The 19,832-nt window shown below is 37.7% G+C and overlaps 1 protein-coding gene across 2 annotated transcripts in view; it reads left to right on the forward strand.

Annotated features, from left to right (window-relative positions):
• LOC117410402 (beta/gamma crystallin domain-containing protein 1-like) overlaps nt 1-15,059 on the forward strand; it is an 88,196-nt gene extending 73,137 nt beyond the window's left edge. For both annotated transcript variants that reach the window (XM_034016909.3, XM_059025666.1), the window contains 12 exons: nt 122-276; nt 554-680; nt 1,310-1,455; nt 5,739-5,865; nt 6,237-6,269; nt 7,383-7,495; nt 7,615-7,747; nt 8,145-8,284; nt 9,690-9,813; nt 10,569-10,727; nt 13,381-13,543; nt 14,593-15,059. In XM_034016909.3, the coding sequence (XP_033872800.3) occupies nt 122-276; nt 554-680; nt 1,310-1,455; nt 5,739-5,865; nt 6,237-6,269; nt 7,383-7,495; nt 7,615-7,747; nt 8,145-8,284; nt 9,690-9,813; nt 10,569-10,727; nt 13,381-13,543; nt 14,593-14,681 (1,509 nt within the window). In that variant the 3' untranslated portion in view covers nt 14,682-15,059. The remainder of the gene's footprint in view (nt 1-121; nt 277-553; nt 681-1,309; nt 1,456-5,738; nt 5,866-6,236; nt 6,270-7,382; nt 7,496-7,614; nt 7,748-8,144; nt 8,285-9,689; nt 9,814-10,568; nt 10,728-13,380; nt 13,544-14,592) is intronic.
• The last annotated feature ends 4,773 nt before the right edge of the window (nt 15,060-19,832 follow it).

Consider the following 19,832-nt stretch of genomic DNA (forward strand, 5'->3'; position numbering starts at 1 on the left):
TTAGGTAGGCCACCTATAATAGTTGGTGGCCTTCACAATTTTGTGTTTGTTTTTTTGTTTTGTTTTTGAGGTTCATCTTGTCTTCTGAATGAATAATGGCCCTTCAACTTTCCTGTTTCAGGCTATTGTTTATGAGAAGCCATTTTTTGAAGGGAAGCATTTGGAGATTGAAAGTGATGCTTTTAGCTTCAATGAGGGTGATGACAATGAAGATCATGCCACCTGTTGGGTAAAGAAATTGGGATCTGTTGGCTCAATTAAAATCCTACGAGGCATGTGAGTATTTAAATATTTACCGTGGCATATATTTAATATCCTAATCATTAAGGTACGAGAATAGCTTTACTTTATAATAAATAGTGGGTTTCTTAGTGAGTTGAATTTTTCCAACAGAAAAATAATTAGCAAAATTACAGGTATTTGTGTGTTAGACACGTTGTAACCCCCCCCACCCCACCCCACACCCCCCCCCAAAAAAAACAGTTTACTAAATACCTAATAATACCTATTTATTGGTCAATACAAACAAAAAATATATACATTTTTTTTGCAGCTGGGTGGGATATGAGAAGCCAGGTTTCGAAGGGCATCAGTATTTGATGGAGGAAGGACAGTTTGAAAATTGGAAAGACTGGGGTGGTTACTGTGAGCAGCTCCAATCTTTACGACCCATAATCGCAGTAAGTAAAACTACCAAAAGAAAAATCTGTTCATCATTTTACATCCTGTCATATCCGATTTCAGGGGTCCATCGGATATGTAAAAATATCCTATCTCCGAGGGAGTCGTCATGCATATGTGGTTGCTTTAGGTTGGGGCATTATATATTAACAATGTCAGGTGTGTCTAAAACATCAAAGTACGGTACTGCGCCTGAACAAAGTAAATCAGTGCAATTATTGCAAAAGCACTGTAATACAGTGTTTGGCAATTTACAGCATTCCACAAACAGTCCTTGCTGTGCTTTCTGTCTACGCCAAAGTGACCCCACCGTTTGTTTTTTTTGTTTGTTTTTTTTTTAACCCGAGACAGACACAAGAAAGCATGTACACACACACAAACTGGCTTGGGAGGTCGGCGAAAAAAATCTTGTTTCAGTTTTTTAACAGTACAGTTTGTTGTTTGTTCGTTTTGTTGTGTGCACCATTCAGTTGGTAACATGTGTAAATGATACATGCCATCGGTTAATAGAGGGTATCCTATCTTGCAGAATCGGACATGGCAGGTTCTGCCATTTTTTTCCTTGTTCTTTTATTAGATGAATTTGCTAACTGAAGTTTAATTTAGATTTTTGTTTGTCTTTTTCCAGGACTTTTTGGCTCCACACATGAAGCTGTGCAGTGAGAAGGATTTTGGTAAAAATGGTCACACCATGGACTTGCTGGGGCTGGTTCCGAACATGGAAGACACAGGCTTTGGTGAAATTACACAGTCTGCTGAAGTAATTAGTGGCGTGTAAGTAGTTCATTTTTTTCAGCAAGTTTAGTAAATTAACCAAGGAACTGAACATTATAAATCACTTTAAATATGGGGACTTACATGCTGGTAAGAGCAGGTAACTGAATCTTCGGACTGGTCAGTCAGCTTTAAAACTGATCTAGAATGGCTTTCTGAGCTAATAATAAATAAACGCAATATTTCCAGTATGTTTAATTATTGTGTGCTATACAATATACAAAAGGGTTGATGCGCACTGTATAATACTTAAGATGACGTCTCTGTTGTACACACACCACCACTCACTTACGGCATCACACTCCACGGCACCAGGCGACATGTAACCCAGCAACAACAGCAGCACTGAATATTGCTTAGCATGTCGAAAATGTAAACGTTTCTCTTGGAATTCCTCAGGAAGCTTGGTTTGTTTTTTCTCAGCAGTGTCACGTTGCTGCTTGTGTATTCCGGCAGACGCCTTTGTTCATCTTTTCTCGGCAGTCAGTCACGTTGCTGTTTGTGTACTTGGGTAGTCACGTCTTTTGTTCGTGATGTTAATACATGCATCACTATACTGTACTCGAATTTAAGACGCAGGCTATTTTTGAGAAGCAAGGAATCCGGTACATTCCATGGCAATGAGTTTCAGGTGAATTTGTTTTTTGGTGTGCTTGTAACCAAGCAACAGTTTGGAATGTAAAGTCACATGCTGTTTTTGTAAGTTTTCTTGTTTGCGTGTTTTGTATGTTTAAACGTTTCCGTTTTTTCTATGCTAGATTGTGAGATTAATCAGAAAACGTACAAGTTCTTAATTGTGGGGGAACAAAACACAGTTCCCACAAAACACCCCAAAAACTCTCATGTGTGTTATTAATAGAGCTATGAGAATAAGCATTTGAAAGTGCACATTACCTTGTTAAGATGTTTATAATACACCATGCACTCAATATATCGTGGATGTCGGGGTCCAATACAAATCCACTATATATCGAGGGCCACGTTATAGCTAGAGATCCATAGAAAAACAGATAGGCTAACAAATACTGTACAACCACTCCCTCGTTTTGTCGGAGGCATCAGGGTCCAATATAAATCCTCTACACAACCCGCTTTTTCTCATTTTTCGTAGAAAAAACAGCACTCCATTTTAATTTGTACTGCGGAGGGTAATTGCTTCTCATCAACTTAAGTCTCCAATTAATTTCATGAGTCTTACTCTCCTTTCTCAAATGCACAAACCCGCTGCATTGAAAGAATCCATTCCCAACATAGGAAGCTTGTTGCTAGGGAGCTGACGTCACTGCCCTGTGACTTTTGCTAGTGCATTGCTGCCACACGTGAACACCTCGCTGGCTAAAATAAAAAACGCTTCAGCAAGTAAATATTTAATTTGCTTTGTGTTATTGTGCAATACGTGTGTATATGATAACAGTACGGTATTAATGCTTTGTTTTTAATTGTTTTGTATATTGTTGTTTGTGATGTGCAGTACGAAATAAAACGAACAGTAATTCTAAGTGCCTATGTATATTGCAGCTAAGGCATACGCAGTTAGGCAGTAAAAACGGGGAGCCAGCTCCAGGACCGCGATATATCCGAATTTGCAGTATAGCGAGGGGCGATATAATGATGGGTGGGTGTATTGGCTCTTTTCAATAGAACTACTGTTTCTGTCAGACCAGGTTTTAAATAAAAATTCCTTACTCCTATATTTAACCCTTTCTATGCACATATGCACAATCATGTAATTCCAAATGACTTGTTACGCTTGATGTATATATCAATACCCCTGAAACAGTATTGACTGAATTTCTATGTTCTGTGCTTTTTAAAGTACATCTTGCTAGTTGAAATATATATTTTTGAAGTAAAGTAGTATGTATTTAAAACATTCTAATGTGCATTTAGGTCATCTGAGCTAGTTAAGATGAGCCGAAGCCCAGAAAGGGTTCAATGGGAGTTCATAAATATACCTTTTTGATAAGTCCATTTGCCAACTTTAGTTTTACAAAATGAAACAAGGAAACATTTTAGTTTAAATTTGTGAGGCATTTTTTCAATGAATGGGAAATAATTTGAATGTAAAACATATGTTACTAAAGCAACCAGTTAAAGGAGAGTAGTAACACAGATCCTTCCTCACAACCAAGTTCAGGATAATTGCATCTGTACTGCGACTGCTATCACAGAAGGCCACTGCTATTCTATACAATTTTTCAAATTTAATGGAATGTAGTGCACCAGCCTAGCAGCAGGTTGGAGCAGTTTGAATTTCACGATGGCCATGTTTTAGTGTTCATGCCTCATTTCCTCCCTGTCAATGAATCCCCTGCAGGCTTGTCTGCGCAACAATAGGCCACGTTACATGAGTGTTTTGACTTTTCTGGAAATATCTGTTTCTCGTGAAATACATGTGGACATGGTGCCTTTTTGTCTTTACATGTAAAGTCTCTCATTTCCCTTTGGAATGCCTACTTTTCCTATGCAAATGAAGGAGAGGGGGAGGAGGGTCAGATTTAAATTAGCCATGCTGACAGCCCACTTAGATTCTCATGCTGTTAACCGTGAAAGTCCCCAAAATACTGTTTACATGAGCTTGTTAAAGCCTGCTGTATCCTGCGCAATCTGTGCCAGGACTGTAAGGAAGTGTTCAGGCAAGCAGAGTAACAGCTACCTCAGCCTCCTGCAAGAATTGCACAACAGCGATATGAAGAGGGTCCTGCTATTAGAGATGCACGGCTATCTTTATTTTTGTAACACGACAGTGTACTTTTTCATTAGCTTATTTTGTATCTGTTTATACCAAATATAGCATCCTCATTTGCGCTGTACTTTTATGACTGCTTCTGCTTAATAAAGAATTGGAATATTGAGTAGTATTGTTGATTCCCAAGAATTAAGTCGCAGAAATTCGACACCACATTTTATTTTCAGAGTGGGTTAAACGATGTCCGTGTTGTGCATTGTATCAAGCTGCCTCATCATATCCTCTTCCCTTGTAGATATTAACACAGACTCTTTATTGCTCCAATGGACGTAAGTGGAGGATGGATACAGGTTTTGCTCAGACATAAATAACTAGGTGAAATTGCATTGGAGTATAGTTATACACATTTAAACAGTACTTTAGTAGTACTTTACAATAAAGACTTTTTGACAGTTGTTTGGAAAGCTTTACAATAGCTGTAACCACCTGAATTCTCAAGCCCACAATGCAGTTCATCAAACATTTTTAGTAATAGTTTTTAACAGAAACTTGGTAAATACAATCTGTATGATACTTTACAAACACATTTAGATCCGTGTATGATTAGCATTGTGCAAAGTCCTAGGGAAGATGGAGAAAAAAGTGGGGTTATCGCAACATCAATCTGATAAAGGAAATACTGCAAACAAAACATTAATTTCCCTGCTGCCACCTTTGGACCATGGTAACTTATGTATTCCCATGTGACTTTTATAGCGGCTTTAGGAAAGGACTTGAACGAGCTAATTAACATTTTCATGAGAAACTCGTGTTTACATGTGTAAGTGGGCATTGATTTCACAAGCTTTTCCTGGAATCTCACAAGAAATGGAGACTTTCCCGGTAAAATACTGAGACTGTTTTTTGGGACATTTTCATGAGCTTTCCCTGCCAAGTTTCACGCGCATTGTCCATTCAAGTGAAACAAACCAACATGTAAATGGCCTAATGTTAACAGGTTACTTGCAGGTAGGTACCCAACAAACAGGAGGGCAGGAGTGGATGAATAGATGCAAATTGGTTTAAGAAATATGTTTTAGTGAAGGAAAAGAAAGTGCTGTATGAATCAGCTGAGTAGACTTTTGACACCAGGTTTTTTGTCCCACCAAATCAATAAAATCATCACATCTGAGAAGTTCTATGCCCTAGTTAGAAGTTTAGTGTCCTGTATTTTATCAAATTTACAAATATTACTGTTAGACGTGCTAGAATTTTTGCAGATAAAATATATTGAATATATTCTTAAACACAACAGCTTTTCATTTGAGTCAACATGCACCATCTGACATTAATGTAGGGATTTTAAAACTACTTACAAACAGTATGTTGTATTATATACGAACATAATTATGAAGTGACCCTGGTTTATGACAGCTCTGAAAAGCTGTACCTCAGTCTTTATTACTGTTACAATGGACTTCATTTTAAAGTGGTCTACTTTTTAATAGTACTTGTAGATCGAGTTTTGTATCTACAGGGGAATGTATGCTAACAACATACTTCTTTGAGAATTACAGCCTGACACATAAACTATCTGCCTATCTTGTTTTAATAGATGGGTTGCTTTTGAGGATCCTGGTTTTTCTGGGCAACACTATATCCTGGAAAAAGGAATGTACAGTAGCTATGAGGACTGGGGAGCCCAAACCTTCAAGCTCTCATCTGTTCAGCCCATATTTCTGGTAAGTGTGCAGTATTCACTGAACATACATCTATTGTGTGCTTTATGAAGTCCTCTCAAACATTTGAGGGATATTTGCCTGGGGCCAGGGAGCAACAGGTCCTGTGTTAAAATACCCACTGATCTCTGTTTAAGCCCTGCAAACCCATAGCACCGGATGCAAAAAAAAAAATACCATGTAGCATACCTCGTGTAATCCCATTTTAATGTAAAAGTCAGTGCAGGGAGAAAGCTTTTGTTATGTGCAAAATGCTAATTCCAATTGCAGTGAGAGAGGTGTTGTAAGGTACAGTCTCTTGTGGTTCTGTGGGTCAACAGAGATTGTTTTGTTGTGATCTCTGCTCTAATTTTTTTTTATTTCAATTTGTTTAGGAGAACATATATGGATCGAAGGTGAAATTTAAGGTAAAGGCACATGTTTTTACTGTAATAAACAGCACTTTTACATACCATTGGAAACATTCAGGTAGCAACTTGGAGACATTAAATAGAAGTAACATTTTCATTAATTCAGAGATGGAAATAAGACTCCCATTGCATACCAGTTAGATCCATTCCTGGTTTTACTTTGAGTTTTATGAGACACACCTGAGCTTGTTACCTATACACTGTGGTTAATCAAGTTTGTAGTAAAACATGGAATAGGTGAAACTGCTATGCAATACAAGTCTTTTCATACCTGTAAATTGTATAATTGTATATTTCGGGTACATCTGTTGCTTTCTAATTAAGCGGTCGTGCCCGTCAATGAATTCGCTACCATGTATTACTAGTTGACCTCGACAGCGAGGGTGCCTACTAAAGTCAAGGTCAACTTCCACCTGGAGAGCCTTCACCAAGAGGGCACTATCACTATTAGAAAACACATTTTCTCATTATTTTCTTTAAACCATCCCTTTAAGAACCTAGATTTACCTTGAACTTGTAATGATTCATTGGGTACTGTTCTGCTGAGAAGTTTTAGGAAAATAGTCCAGATAATTTCCATAAAGGATTACAGAATTACAGAACATAAACAAGCAACTTTATAAACAAATTACGCTTTGCTTGTCAGAGTTGCTTGTAGTTTATCTGGACAGTGCCATATATCTGAATGGAGCAATATTACTGAACTGTCCGTGTCCCGGTTTGTTGTTGAAAGATGCTGAGCTCCAGTCGAGCTGGCAGGCTGTGATTGGCTGATGCAGCAGTGGCGGGTACAGGACTGTTTTTGGTTGATAATAAAATTAATTTTGACCAATTGTGTCTTTGTTTAGTATTTGCTGCCCAATATATGTGAACTGAGCCTCCATTATGGCAAATCAAAATGAAAAAGACTACTTTTGCAGATTGATTTTAAATTTGATTCCCGGTTGATGCCATGACGTAGCAGCGGGCATCTACCATCTGAAAGAAATAGAGCTGGAAACTGATTAGTACTGAATCGTTTTCTGATGAATATAAATGGTCTTTAAAGGGTAAATAGTATAGTGTGAATACAGTGAAATGCTTTAATATTTAACATTCTTGTTGCTAAAGGTTCAATTGTTCTCGGAGCCTGGTTTCCAAGGTAGCAGTCAGACACTGGAAGAAAGTGCGTCAGTGCTTCCTGAAGGAATCTCTGTGAAGTCATGCAAGGTTTTGACTGGCAGGTAAGTGTCACAAATGATAGTGTTCACTGAAATGAAGCATGCATGCTCAGCACATAAAAATAAGACTTGTAATTTAAAAGATTCGCTTTTAATAGTGTTGTGCTTATTGTTTTCACCAGCTGGGTGGTATACGAAGAAGAGATGTTCGGGGGGAAGCAATATTTGGTGGAAGAAGGAAACTACCCAGACCTGATTGCTATTGGCTGTCCGAGTTTGAACACATGCATCAAATCTGTACAGATTATAGATTTTGTAAGTAAATATAAAATCTTTGCATATTCCAATTGTTATAGCATCTATTCACTGAGTGCTAAACTTTTTTTTTTTTTTTTACACACTAATAAACATACAGTAGATCTTAATTGCCAGCAAGTCATACTACTGTTGTAGATCTGAACTACTGCTCAAGACATAAAAGAATGGAGGTTTGAGCTCAGGGGTCGGGCTTTCAAAACAATACTGAAAACTACGACTTGCGTTGTGTATTACAGGTTTATGAAAACAGTACAGTACAACATTCCACCAATTTCAGGTGTTAGAAATAATTAAGCAATTAAAGTAAATAAACCCTTCACAAACAAAATGATTTGTGAACTCCAAAACAGCTGTTATATATGTGTAATCTGTGTTTCTTTCTTTTGTTTGGCAGGAATTTTCTGAGCCATACATTATGCTTTTTGCAAAAGAAAACTTCAGAGGGAAGAAAATTGTTCTGAAGGATACGGCTGCCAACCTACAGTTACTAGGGTTCGATGCCCACATCTTCTCTGTGCAAGTGGGTGGAGGAATGTAAGTGCAATTCTGTATTCAGGCTTTACCAGTAATTTCAATTTCAAAGCGTTTATGAGCCGCACCCAATCTAAATGCAAATTGTAATGACTCGGTATGTCTTTTTTTACCACACTGAAAGATTTAAAAAATATCTATCATGGGTCCTGTTTTGAAGTGCAAATAAAAACAATTCATAGAGGAATATACAAAAAATGTGTGAAACTATGTAGAATAATAATTGGACTGCTCAATTCAGCAACAAAATGGTATTCATGGCATCTTCCTAGTACAATGTTAAAATTACTTTATCTCATTTTTTTCACTTTAGGGCCTCATCTGTTCATTGTTTCAAAATAGATGTGTGTTTTGCAGATACCAGTGTGAACTGGTACACAGATGATAGTGTATTGGAGTGTTTATGAGACTTAAGGCTGCCACAGGCCAAACGCGATGCGATTTCTCATTGGGCGACATGACCATACACACCTGAAGCAACACAGAGGTGATGCGACAGGTTTGAAAACTGCCAGATCTATACAACTATTCAAAATTGCTATTGACAAAAATATGATCAAGACTGGTACATATTTGTCAACATGATGTGGAAATTGAGTGTCTTCTCTGACGATATTTCAACATACTGTATGGTAATAAATCATACATACCAGACTTATCCAGTATATCCAGTTCCTTCGAAATTGACTCCCATATATTGTCTTTCAAATCTGTATCTTTTGTAATTGCCATGACCTTTGTCATAAAGCTCTGGGTATTATTGTTTATGCCGTCATTTTGGATGCTGCTTTACCCTGCTGGGCCACGTGCATTAAAGCTATTCTCTGATTGGCCCATTGCCTAGTTGTCTCACTACAAATGGCAATAAATAGGAGTCAATCCTATTTATTTCTCATCGCTCCACTGCCGCCTTGGTGCTGCTCCCACTTCACCCGTCATGTGGTCTGTGGTGTGAAAGATAATTGTCAAAAGTATAGGTTCTATTCATTTTGTCACATCGCTGCACAGTTTGTCTTGTCGCATTGCGTCTGGTGGGTAGCAGACTTTACTCATTCACGGTCTGCTACAAAAGAAGAAACTGTGCATCTTTTTAGTGCCTTCTAGGTTTAACAGTTTGAGTGTTTAGTCATATATCTATCTAAGGCCAGTCCTCTGAATCATCATCTAGCTGGGAGTGGCAAGTCATTTTACATTAGAGACACATGGGTAAATAATTGTAAAATGTTTACTTTCCAGCTCCTTCTTTCAGCCTAAATAAGATTTGATTGAAGGTTGAAGTATTTTTTGATTAATGAGCCACCTTGCATTCCAGTTTTAAATGCTGTAAGAGACAGAGATCCTAGAAGGATTATTCTGAACTTGGTTATTGCCTCACATAAGTCTTGAGTAATAAGTAATGTTTCAACAGATGGGTTGTTTATGAACAGAGTAACTATAGAGGAGAGCAGATGTTACTGGCACCAAGTGAAATATCATCCTGGCACAGATACAGTGGGTGGCACAAGATCGGCTCCTTACGGCCTGTGTATCAGGTAAGGACGGCTGCTGCTGGTGGTTGTTTTTTTTTTAGTATTTCTCTAATCATTGCTTTTTAAATAATTTGTTTACCATTACTGTTATAATACAGAAACTACAACTATGAGTGTATAGTTTCAGTTCAAAGTTTCAGAACACAATAATTTATTGCATTGTATTGATCTGCATAATGCTCTGTCTAACAGCCCTCAAGGTACCATAGCTTCTACTGTTTTACATCTGCAAATACAACGAGGAGTTACATATTTTCAGACTGACATAATGGGTAATAAGGAACTTATATTAACACAAAAAGAACCAGATTTAGCTAAGGAGAGCTGAAAACAAACGAATAGCATAATAACATTCTCAAAAACAACATGTACAGTAGGAGACTCAAAATAAACATTCTTTATTTTGAAATATTGTGCCCAATAAAGTTTTTACACACACATTATCATTCATGCTGAATATACGCATCTCACACTTATAACATAAACAGTAACCTCTTATCCAATTGTGATAAAACATTCTTTGGACCTGGGGGATATATAACAAGGTTCCTGGCTTTCTGGTTAATAGCATCTTGCTTGAAACATACAATTACATTAGAAACTTACACAGGTACAGTAATAATTTGTTTCTTAACAAAAAATAAACAAAAGATGATTCTTATCTTTGTATTTAGAATTCTGTACAACACTGGTAAATGATATGAGGAGCTACATCTATATCAAAATCGGTCTAAAACATTTTTCAATTCGATCCACAGAAACGAGTATTCTTTAGACTTCGGAACAGGGCAACAGGCACCCTAATGTCAGTGACAGGCAGTCTGGAGGATATTAAACTGTCAAGAATCCAGGCTGTGGAAGATACTGGAGCTGAGCACCACATCTGGTTTTTCCAAGAAGGACTCCTCAGATGCAGGGTATTTATTACTTTTTGTATTTATTTTTTTGAAATCTTTCACATTTGCCTTTCGTTCTGCATTGGGTCTTTAACTGTGAAGAAACCAGTTTGGGTGAATGTTAATCCTTTTACTATTTTTTACTAGCAAAAATACTTAAATGAAACATTTAAATGGTACTGTCACTTCGAGAAGACGAATAATAGGGATGCTTGTTGTCTGTCTTTCGACAATCCTCTGACAGTTCCAGTGTGTGTGTGTGTGTGTGTGTGTGTGTGTATATATATACAGTATATATAGAACCTCGCCTGAGTCATCCCACTAATGTCAGTCAACCTTTAATTACCTGTTAGTCACCCTATTTAAACCGTAGCCAGCTTCCTCATTCTCGTCTTGCTTTTCAGTTTGCGGTTACCATGCAGACTTGCAGACCCAATCTTAAAACAAAACCTTCGTTTTCAATCGGTATAAAATGACTACTCACCCAAGGCAGCTTTCATTTTCATCTGACTCCGATGAAGAAATGCTCTGTCCTTCTGGCTGTCTTCCTTCAACAAATAATCCACCAAAAAAACTGTCAAAGAAATCTGCCCGTCCTGCTTCTCCTCCATATGACAATGCTGCTGCTTCAATCCCTGCTTATCCAGCTGTGCCCACTGCCATTTCTCTTCGCCGCGATAAACGCATTAAACCTGAGGATGATTCTCCAGCGCAACTTTGTTTTAGAAGGATTGGCCCATCAACAAACTTGTGAAAGCCTTTTCAAAAAAGGATTGCCCATTGAAGCAGGGTGCGATCGGGCTGCTTTATTTGTTTCATATTGCAATTCCATATCAGATGAGTCTATCTGTCCACCTCAAGACTCAGCAGAGATCACCGCCCCCACTACTTTGCCAGCTTCACTCACTTTCGATTGAGTATCTACAAACCCTCAGCTTTCAATTTCATCTGATCCTTCCTCCCATTTGCATTATCAGATTTTTAACGATATGAGTCAACTCATTCATCCTCCATCCACCTCCATTCCTACAGGTAGCCGTTACATCCTCATCAGTAGAGCACCAGCTGCAGTGCTCGCTTCCCCCGCTGCTTTAGCTGCGCCTACGCCTGTTCTCGAGCAGCCAAACTTGACTTGATCGACCGCCCCTACTTCTGGATCCTTTGCTGTTTCAGTAGTTAATTGCAGTCACTCTCTCCTCAACAGAGCTGCAGTATTATTGAAGGCAATTTGGTCTTGATTCTTATTGCATTCTGCAGAAGTTAGAGATAAAGTAATACAAATGCATAGATTAGGGAAAGGGTACAAAATAATATCCAAGTGTTTGGATATCCCAGTGAGCACAGATCAATAATCAGGAAGTGGAAGCTGCATCACACCACCCAAGCACTGCCAAGAAAAGGCTGTCCCTCAAAATTCAGCGCTCAAACAAGAAGGAGACTTGTGAGAGAAGCCACAGAGAGGCCAACAATCACTTTGAAGGAGCTTCAGAGTTCAGTGGCTGGGAGTGGAGTAATGGTGCACCAGTCAACCATATCAAGAGCTCTGCATAACACTGGCCTGTATGGGAGGGTGGCAAGAAAGAAGCCGTTACTCAAAAGGTACCATCTGAAAGCATGTCTGGAGTTTGCCAGAAAGCATGAGAGTGACCCAGCTGCGATGTGGGAAAAGGTTTTGTGGTCAGATGAGACCAAGATAGAGCTTTTTGGCCCAAACTCAAAGCGCTATGTGTGGCGCAAACCTAATACTTCCCATGCCTCAAGACACACCATCCCTACAATGAAGTATGGTGGTGGCAGCATCATGCTGTGGGGATGCTTCTCATCAGCAGGGACTGGACATCTTGTTAAAATTGAAGGAAGAATGGATGGAGCAAAATACAGGGAAATACTGCAAGAAAACCTGCTTCAGTCTGCTAAAAAACTGAAGCTTGGGAGGAAATTCACCTTTCAGCAGGACAATGATCCCAAGCACAAGGCCAAAGCAACATTGGATTGGCTCAAGAACAAAAAGGTGAATGTCCTACAGTGGCCCAGTCAAAGTCCCGATCTCAATCCCATTGAGAATCTGTGGCACTATTTGAAAATTGCGGTCCACAAGCGTCGTCCAACCAACCTGAACAACCTGGAGCAAATCTGCTAAGAAGAATGGGCCAAAATCACTGTGTGCAAAGCTGGTACATACTTACCCCAAAAGACTTAAAGCTGTTATTGCAGCGAAAGGTGGCTCTACCAAATATTAATGTGTGGGGGTTGAATACTTATGCAAGCAAGACATCTCAGTTTTTTATTTTTCTTAAAAATATTTCCCAACATAAAACCAATGTCACCTTACAATAATTGATTTTGAGTTTCAGTGTTTTAAAATAAAATATCAAACAGAACAAAATTTCAATGTACCATTTGTAATTCAGTAATATGAGAGAATTGGTCGGGGGTCTGAATACTTTTGCAAGGCAATTCAGATCACAATGAATAAAGTGAAATGTAGAGTACATACAGTATAAGACAAAACTAATTACTACTAATTATACTAATTATATAAAAAAATAAACAGTAATTCTGCAAAATTATTGAAGAAATAAATCTATTTGGATTAACAGAATATTTATTCTAAAAACTGTTCCTAAGGCTGTTAGTTATAGTGTTAGTGATCTCTGTTTTGTTTTTTCCACAGGCGGTAGAGGACTGTTGTTTAGAAACTACAGGAACCATTGTAATAGCTGGTAACCGACTAGGCCTGTCACCAGAGCCGGGAAAAGAGAATCATTTCTGGAGCATCAGTCCTGATGGTTTAATAAGATTTAGGTTGAAACCGGAATGTGTTTTGGAAGTAAAAGGTGAGCTGCATATATTTTGTGTGATATTTTCTACCTTCCACATTACTCTGTCGCTTGGAATGTTAGAATGTTTTGTTTGCTAGTCCAGGCAAAGAAGTCCTCTGTTTGTTTTTATATATATATATATATATATATATATATATATATATATATATATATATATATATATATATATATATATATATATATTAATATGCATGCACTTACTGTGGCTTTAACATGATGATGATCACTGTGTCTTGTATTAGACGTGATCCCTGCTTTGATCCATGCAAACTGTCCACATTCACGGTGTTAGGCAAAATCACTCAGAATCACTCTGCCCTGAACCAAAACTTAGTAACCATTTGTCAATGTATCTCTTATAGTTAAGAAATGCACAGTGAATAGGTAAAAAAAAACAGGGTTAGTCTTTCAAATTACAAACAAAAAGGTCATCAGCACCACACCCCAGAGTCTCTGTGAACACCTGAGGCAAAACCAATGCCGGAAGGTGGACCAGATGATGGTTAGAGTACCTCGCCACTTTCCAAGAGACTAACTGTGTGTAGAATACCCAAGTAGTACCTGATTAATTGTATACTGAGTAAAGAAATCGCTGGAGTGGATAAATTAGGTTTAGTAGCAACACGTTGTGAACAGCACCATCTTGTGGTTTATTGCAGTAATACAGTATTTAAAAACACCTGGCCACAAACAAAGACTCTAATCTGGTGTATCTGTTGACCTGACACATCTTTGTATTTGGCTTATATGTTTTATGTAAAATGTGAGTATGTGTGTGCACAGGTCTGGGAATATTGAATAGTTACAGAATATTTTACAGTATCATGTATTTTAATGGAGCAGCCACATTTCTAACCGCCACTAGGGGGCATCCAAGCTGCTCTTTCTCAAAGCTTTTTGAGCTTTAAAATCACATTTCTGAATAAAATGCCTGGACATTTCTGGTGATTGTATCATGTAGCTATCTGATTCAGTGACCGCTATACAAAATAAATGCAACTGTAATGTAATCTGTTATTAATATTACATTTTTATTTTTACAGGAGGTGAACAATATGACAAAAACCAAGTGATCCTAAATACGTTTGAAGAAAACAAACAGAATCAGAGATGGGATATGGAAATCTTGTAAACTGCTTTCACACACAAACAGAAAAGGCCATGGTGTGCCTTCTAGTGCAACACTCTGCATGCATACCAGCTTCTGATGGTGGGCTTAAGTAATACAGCGGAGATCAGGTTCTTTGTACACTGCCTGACACCTTTTAATATTTTAAAAAATGTTTTATTAGACACTATTTTTACTTATGTTATGCATTCTTTAGCTCCATATGTAACCAACTAAAAGAAACAAATGTAAAAGCTCTCCTCCCAAGAAAGACAGCAGCACTGCACAATGGTTGCTGGTCCTGGATGTACAGCATTACATTATGTACATATCCGTCTTTGACTGCAAGTTGGTTTTTTGGGTTTTTTTTTGTTTGGAAATTTAATAAACATATAAAGGGGTTGTGGCTTTCAATTTCTCCTTTTTTTCAAAAAACGTTCTAATTATTTGTATTCAGCCGCCTTTTAAAGGCTTTTCTAGTTCATTTTAGGAAAGGGCTGGGCATAATAAGCAGTTTTCCGTATTTCTGAAACCGTAGCGCTATTAAAGTGCATTATCACGCCTGTCATTTAAACGTGCCTGATTTACTTTTTTGGAATTCCCACGAGAGCTGTAAAACACTCATAGCTGCACAGGGGTGTGGCCTCAATAAGAAAACATTTCACACCTTATGTTACTCAAAGGCTTCTGGAAGATACTTATGTCCCCTGTTACACATTTGTTTTATAATAAAGCTTGGCACAAACAACTCAAACAAATTAAATGTGAGATTAATGGTTTGCTTGCTTATTGTAAAACAAATGTATCTCCCTATTTAACTGCATTGTCATGACACAAGATAAAAATTGGCATTGCATATTTTAATTTTATATAAGTAGTACCCTGTAGATATTTAGAATAAAGACTATACAAAAATAAATCTAAAACCAGTGGCATTCACCCTAATAAATTTCTTTGTTTTTGTACTGTGCTTGAGTTGTATGACTCTAGTCTATTTTTGTGGCTGCGTGGGTTAGCAATTTATTCCATTAAAAGCTGCACTTTTTCAAAGCTGTACATGAATTTTTAACATGAATAACCAACAAAGTGAAAGTTGAAACTGATATACTAAAGCACAATGTATACAGTATTACAATAAAACGCATGGGTCTATTTAAACAACTTTATGATCACAGGTCTCGTGATTTGTCGATCTGCAGGACTTCACTCACAGGTTGAGGAAAGTGATAGATAACTGAGGTCACTTTTTATTAGTTTAATGGATTGATGGGTCTGACACTGGAGATGTTAAGAGATGAGAAGAACTTTGGGTCAGTCCATACAAACTGACAAACATAGGCATGACTCGACTGGCAGTAAAAATACACAAGATCTCTCTTTGATTGCATAGTGTCTTCTTTATTGCAACGTTTGGTAACCACATATCAACTATGTAATTTAGCTTACTGTGCACTTGAGTTCAGAGGTCTCAGGTACATCTATTCTATATTGTCTGTTTGTTTTAAAATCTGTGTTTTATCATTTGTAGAAATCTTACTGCAAACCCGATTTACTGTTTGTGTGGGTTTGTTTGTTTTTTTTTAAATACATTTCAAATGTAATACTTCTTCTAAAGCCTGTGCCAGCCTTCTAGAGGGGGAATGAAAACTCTCCACTGACCTCCCTTCTAATCACTGCTACTGCTCCTAGGTCTCTGCTGCTAGTTGGTTGGATGGATGGGCTTCAACCACCGTCTCCTTTCTGTAGTGCATTATACCAACAGTAATATTGCCTCCACCTAGGCGTTTATGAGCTAACTGCAGCGGCTATTATCACCCCTAGGAATCTATTTCATTGTTTGAAACTGCAAGTCCTTAACTGGCCCACCCAAATAACCAAACCAGACACAAGCTGTTATGGCAGAACAAAAATGATGTGATAATACCTTTAATCAATTTACTGAACCAATTCAATTCAACAGTATATAAATCACAGGGATTCACACATATGAAATGTAATTAATCATGGAAAATAGTACATAAAAATAACAATAATAATGATAATCTGTGAATACACTTAAAAAATACAGATTTACAAATATGACTTTGGATAACAAGTGGCTTATATATGTACACACAGAGATCTCACTAAGCTCATGAGCGGTTAGCTATACTGGAGAGGTATTTTGTGAGCCCAGATAGTGTAGTGAATATATAATTAGAGTTCAGTTGCAGGCCTGTAAAAAGCTTGTGTGGGTAGAGGTAGCAAATATCAGGTGGAGATCCACACAGTACTCACTGCAATGCACTGTCCCTGTGTGCTCCACAGAGTCTGAATCACTATCATTCGAGTCCTCAAACCTCGAGTCAGTCCGAGTCACTATCATTCGAGTCCTAAAACCTCGAGTCAGTCCGAGTCACTATCATTCGAGTCTGAGTCCCGAGTCACTATCATTCGAGTCCTCAAACCTCGAGTCTGAGTCCCGAGTCACTATCATTTGAGTCCTCAAACCTCAAGTCCGAGTCCTGAGTCACTATCATTCGAGTCCTCAAACCTCGAGTCCGAGTCCCGAGTCTGAGTCACTATCATTCGAGTCCTCAAACCTCGAGTCCGAGTCCCGAGTCACTATCATTCGAGTCCGAGTCCCGAGTCACTATCATTCGAGTCCTCAAACCTCGAGTCCGAGTCCCGAGTCTCCTAGAACTACGGCAAGCCTTGTTAAAAATGAGTGACCCTGAATGTTTTTCTCCTTTTGTCTGATCAACATACATAGTATGTTCAATAACTTATTTTAACTAAAGTCCATGCAAAGTTTAATCATAAACACCCATTTTAATCACATCTCAATTAGGGGTTCTGCTGATAAAATGTGTAACATTTTTATTTATTTTTTAAATAAAAAATTACATAGAGATGAACACACCATGACAAATGCAAGTTTCCTATGATATTGCCATATTCAACGCATCCAATCACAAGACAGAACTCTGAACTGAGATTATGAACTTCTGTGATAATGAATTTTCTAGACAGCCCTAAAATGCAAGTTTTAAGTATGTACTCCTCTACTTTATCAGAGAATAACACAGTTAGCCTTTACCGGGTACATGAGGTCAGTCTCAAATCTGCACTCCCAATCAGCCTGTTCCACCAACACAACCAGCAATAAATGCATTACCATCAACAACAACAAAAAAATGATGAGGCCAGAAAATTCTTATGGCTGAACCTTTTATCTCTGCCACTAATCAAAATGTTGTTAGATTAACAATGAATAGGTCAAGCCTAACATGGGGGTGTGAGTCATTCAGTTTTCACTATAATCAACTGACTGAGACAGAAATTCTTCCTGTTTGCACACACGAGGGGATGAGTACCCAGCCCCTCATTAAACACCACATAATGGTCAGAGATTAGCTGAATAAAAGAACTGCAGCAGGCTTACAGCTGCACCATTTAACCGTGTCAATAAATGATGACTGATTCTGGGTAAACGGATTACCAGGTTTGTCTGCGATTGAAACAAAAAGGCTATGCTCAACACCAATGATAAGAAAGGGTACAAAATCACGAATTCTATTGCTGGTGTTCTAAATAAGACTGCACATTTAAAGCTGTATACACACATCACTAGTCTTTGAGTTGCTTTTACATTAATAAAAAAATTAATTAATTTTAAAAAAAACTTTGCCTCTGCAAAAAAAAAATGGTATAAGACCAAAGAAATAAATGTTGTTTCTGACCTAATTATTCTGAACCTTTATGGAAAGCATGTTTACCTCACCAATAAATGTTTTTGGACTAAACATTTTTTCTTGTTAATGTACAACTAGACAGGAAAAGGTATAATGGAAATTACATCTCATAGAATGGTTTGTAAAATATCAAGTAAAATAGATATAAGGAAAAATGAGCTATGGTTTTAAAGTGGCCGAATATATATGAAGTATGCATCGTAAATGGTTTAAAAATATAATGGTTAATCTTTATTGGATGATACCAGTAATCAGATGTGAACAGTGATTCATAGAACACAACGAAGTACAACATTTGATGACAATACTGGTAAGAAAAACAAGATTAAACAAACATAGGAATGTTAATGAGTTACTTGGTATGGGTGTGAAATAGCAGATTTATTTAGTAATGTGTTCTTGTTTAGAATATTTTTTTATATCATTTTCTGTTCCAGTCATCACATCCTGGTTACTTTTTAGAACTCAGAAGTTAAAAGCACCCCATCTACAGAGCTCCCAAACATGTAATTCTGCACCTGATGGGTATAAGAAATACTACAGAACGAGGGGACAGGGTAACTTTTACACTGTGGTATACTTGGAGAAAAGCTAAACTGAGGCCACATGAGTGCTTTAAACTTCACCAGAAAATGTTATGAATCATTGTATCCTTAGTAAGTGTTTTGAAAAGAAAATGAGTATTCAAATCACAGGAATTATATGTATTATATAGTCAGCGGATGTTCGTACAGATTAGTTTTTCTTTGGCAGATCTGTGTGGATCAAATCCCTGTGGGCCAGTAAAAGAAAATACATTTATACACCTATCCTATGAAACAGACTGTGCTTATTTATCACTTTTACACACCTGGCCCATGCATTGGATATGCCTTAATGCTTTGAAATGAAAACACTGTGTTTTCTCCTATGTTTTTTGTTATTATTTATATGAAGGTAAGAAAGGAAAGCTATATCTTAGCAAGCCCAGCTCATTCCTCCGATTGAAAGGCTTGGGTCACTGGCTTTCTGTCAGTGAATGCCTGATGAGTATTTCTTGTTTCAGACAACATGCTGCAATAGAAATGTTGAAGGGCAGCGAGCAGTGGTTTGACTGTATGAGGAGTGGTGCCCTTGAGGCAATGTTGGTACTCCAGCTAAAAGAGGTGAGGAATCACAGACGAACAAGGATGAGTCATTGCATCGAGTTCAGCCTATTGCATGTTTTTACAAACATGGCCCATCATACTGGCCCCATCCACACCACTGTGTGAAACGGCACTTGCAATCTTCAGCTTTGTTTTACAAATACATGCTAACCTGCAGTGCAGTGCAATACACACACACATATATATATATATATATGTAAAGAGAGAAAAGAAAGTAGCACTAAAGATGTGTTTTTCCTGACAAAGTATTTGTGTAGTAAATTAAGTGACAAGGGAAGAAACCAAAGTGATTT

The sequence above is a fragment of the Acipenser ruthenus genome, chromosome 6 (genome assembly GCF_902713425.1).
Source record: "Acipenser ruthenus chromosome 6, fAciRut3.2 maternal haplotype, whole genome shotgun sequence".
NCBI lineage: Eukaryota > Metazoa > Chordata > Actinopteri > Acipenseriformes > Acipenseridae > Acipenser > Acipenser ruthenus.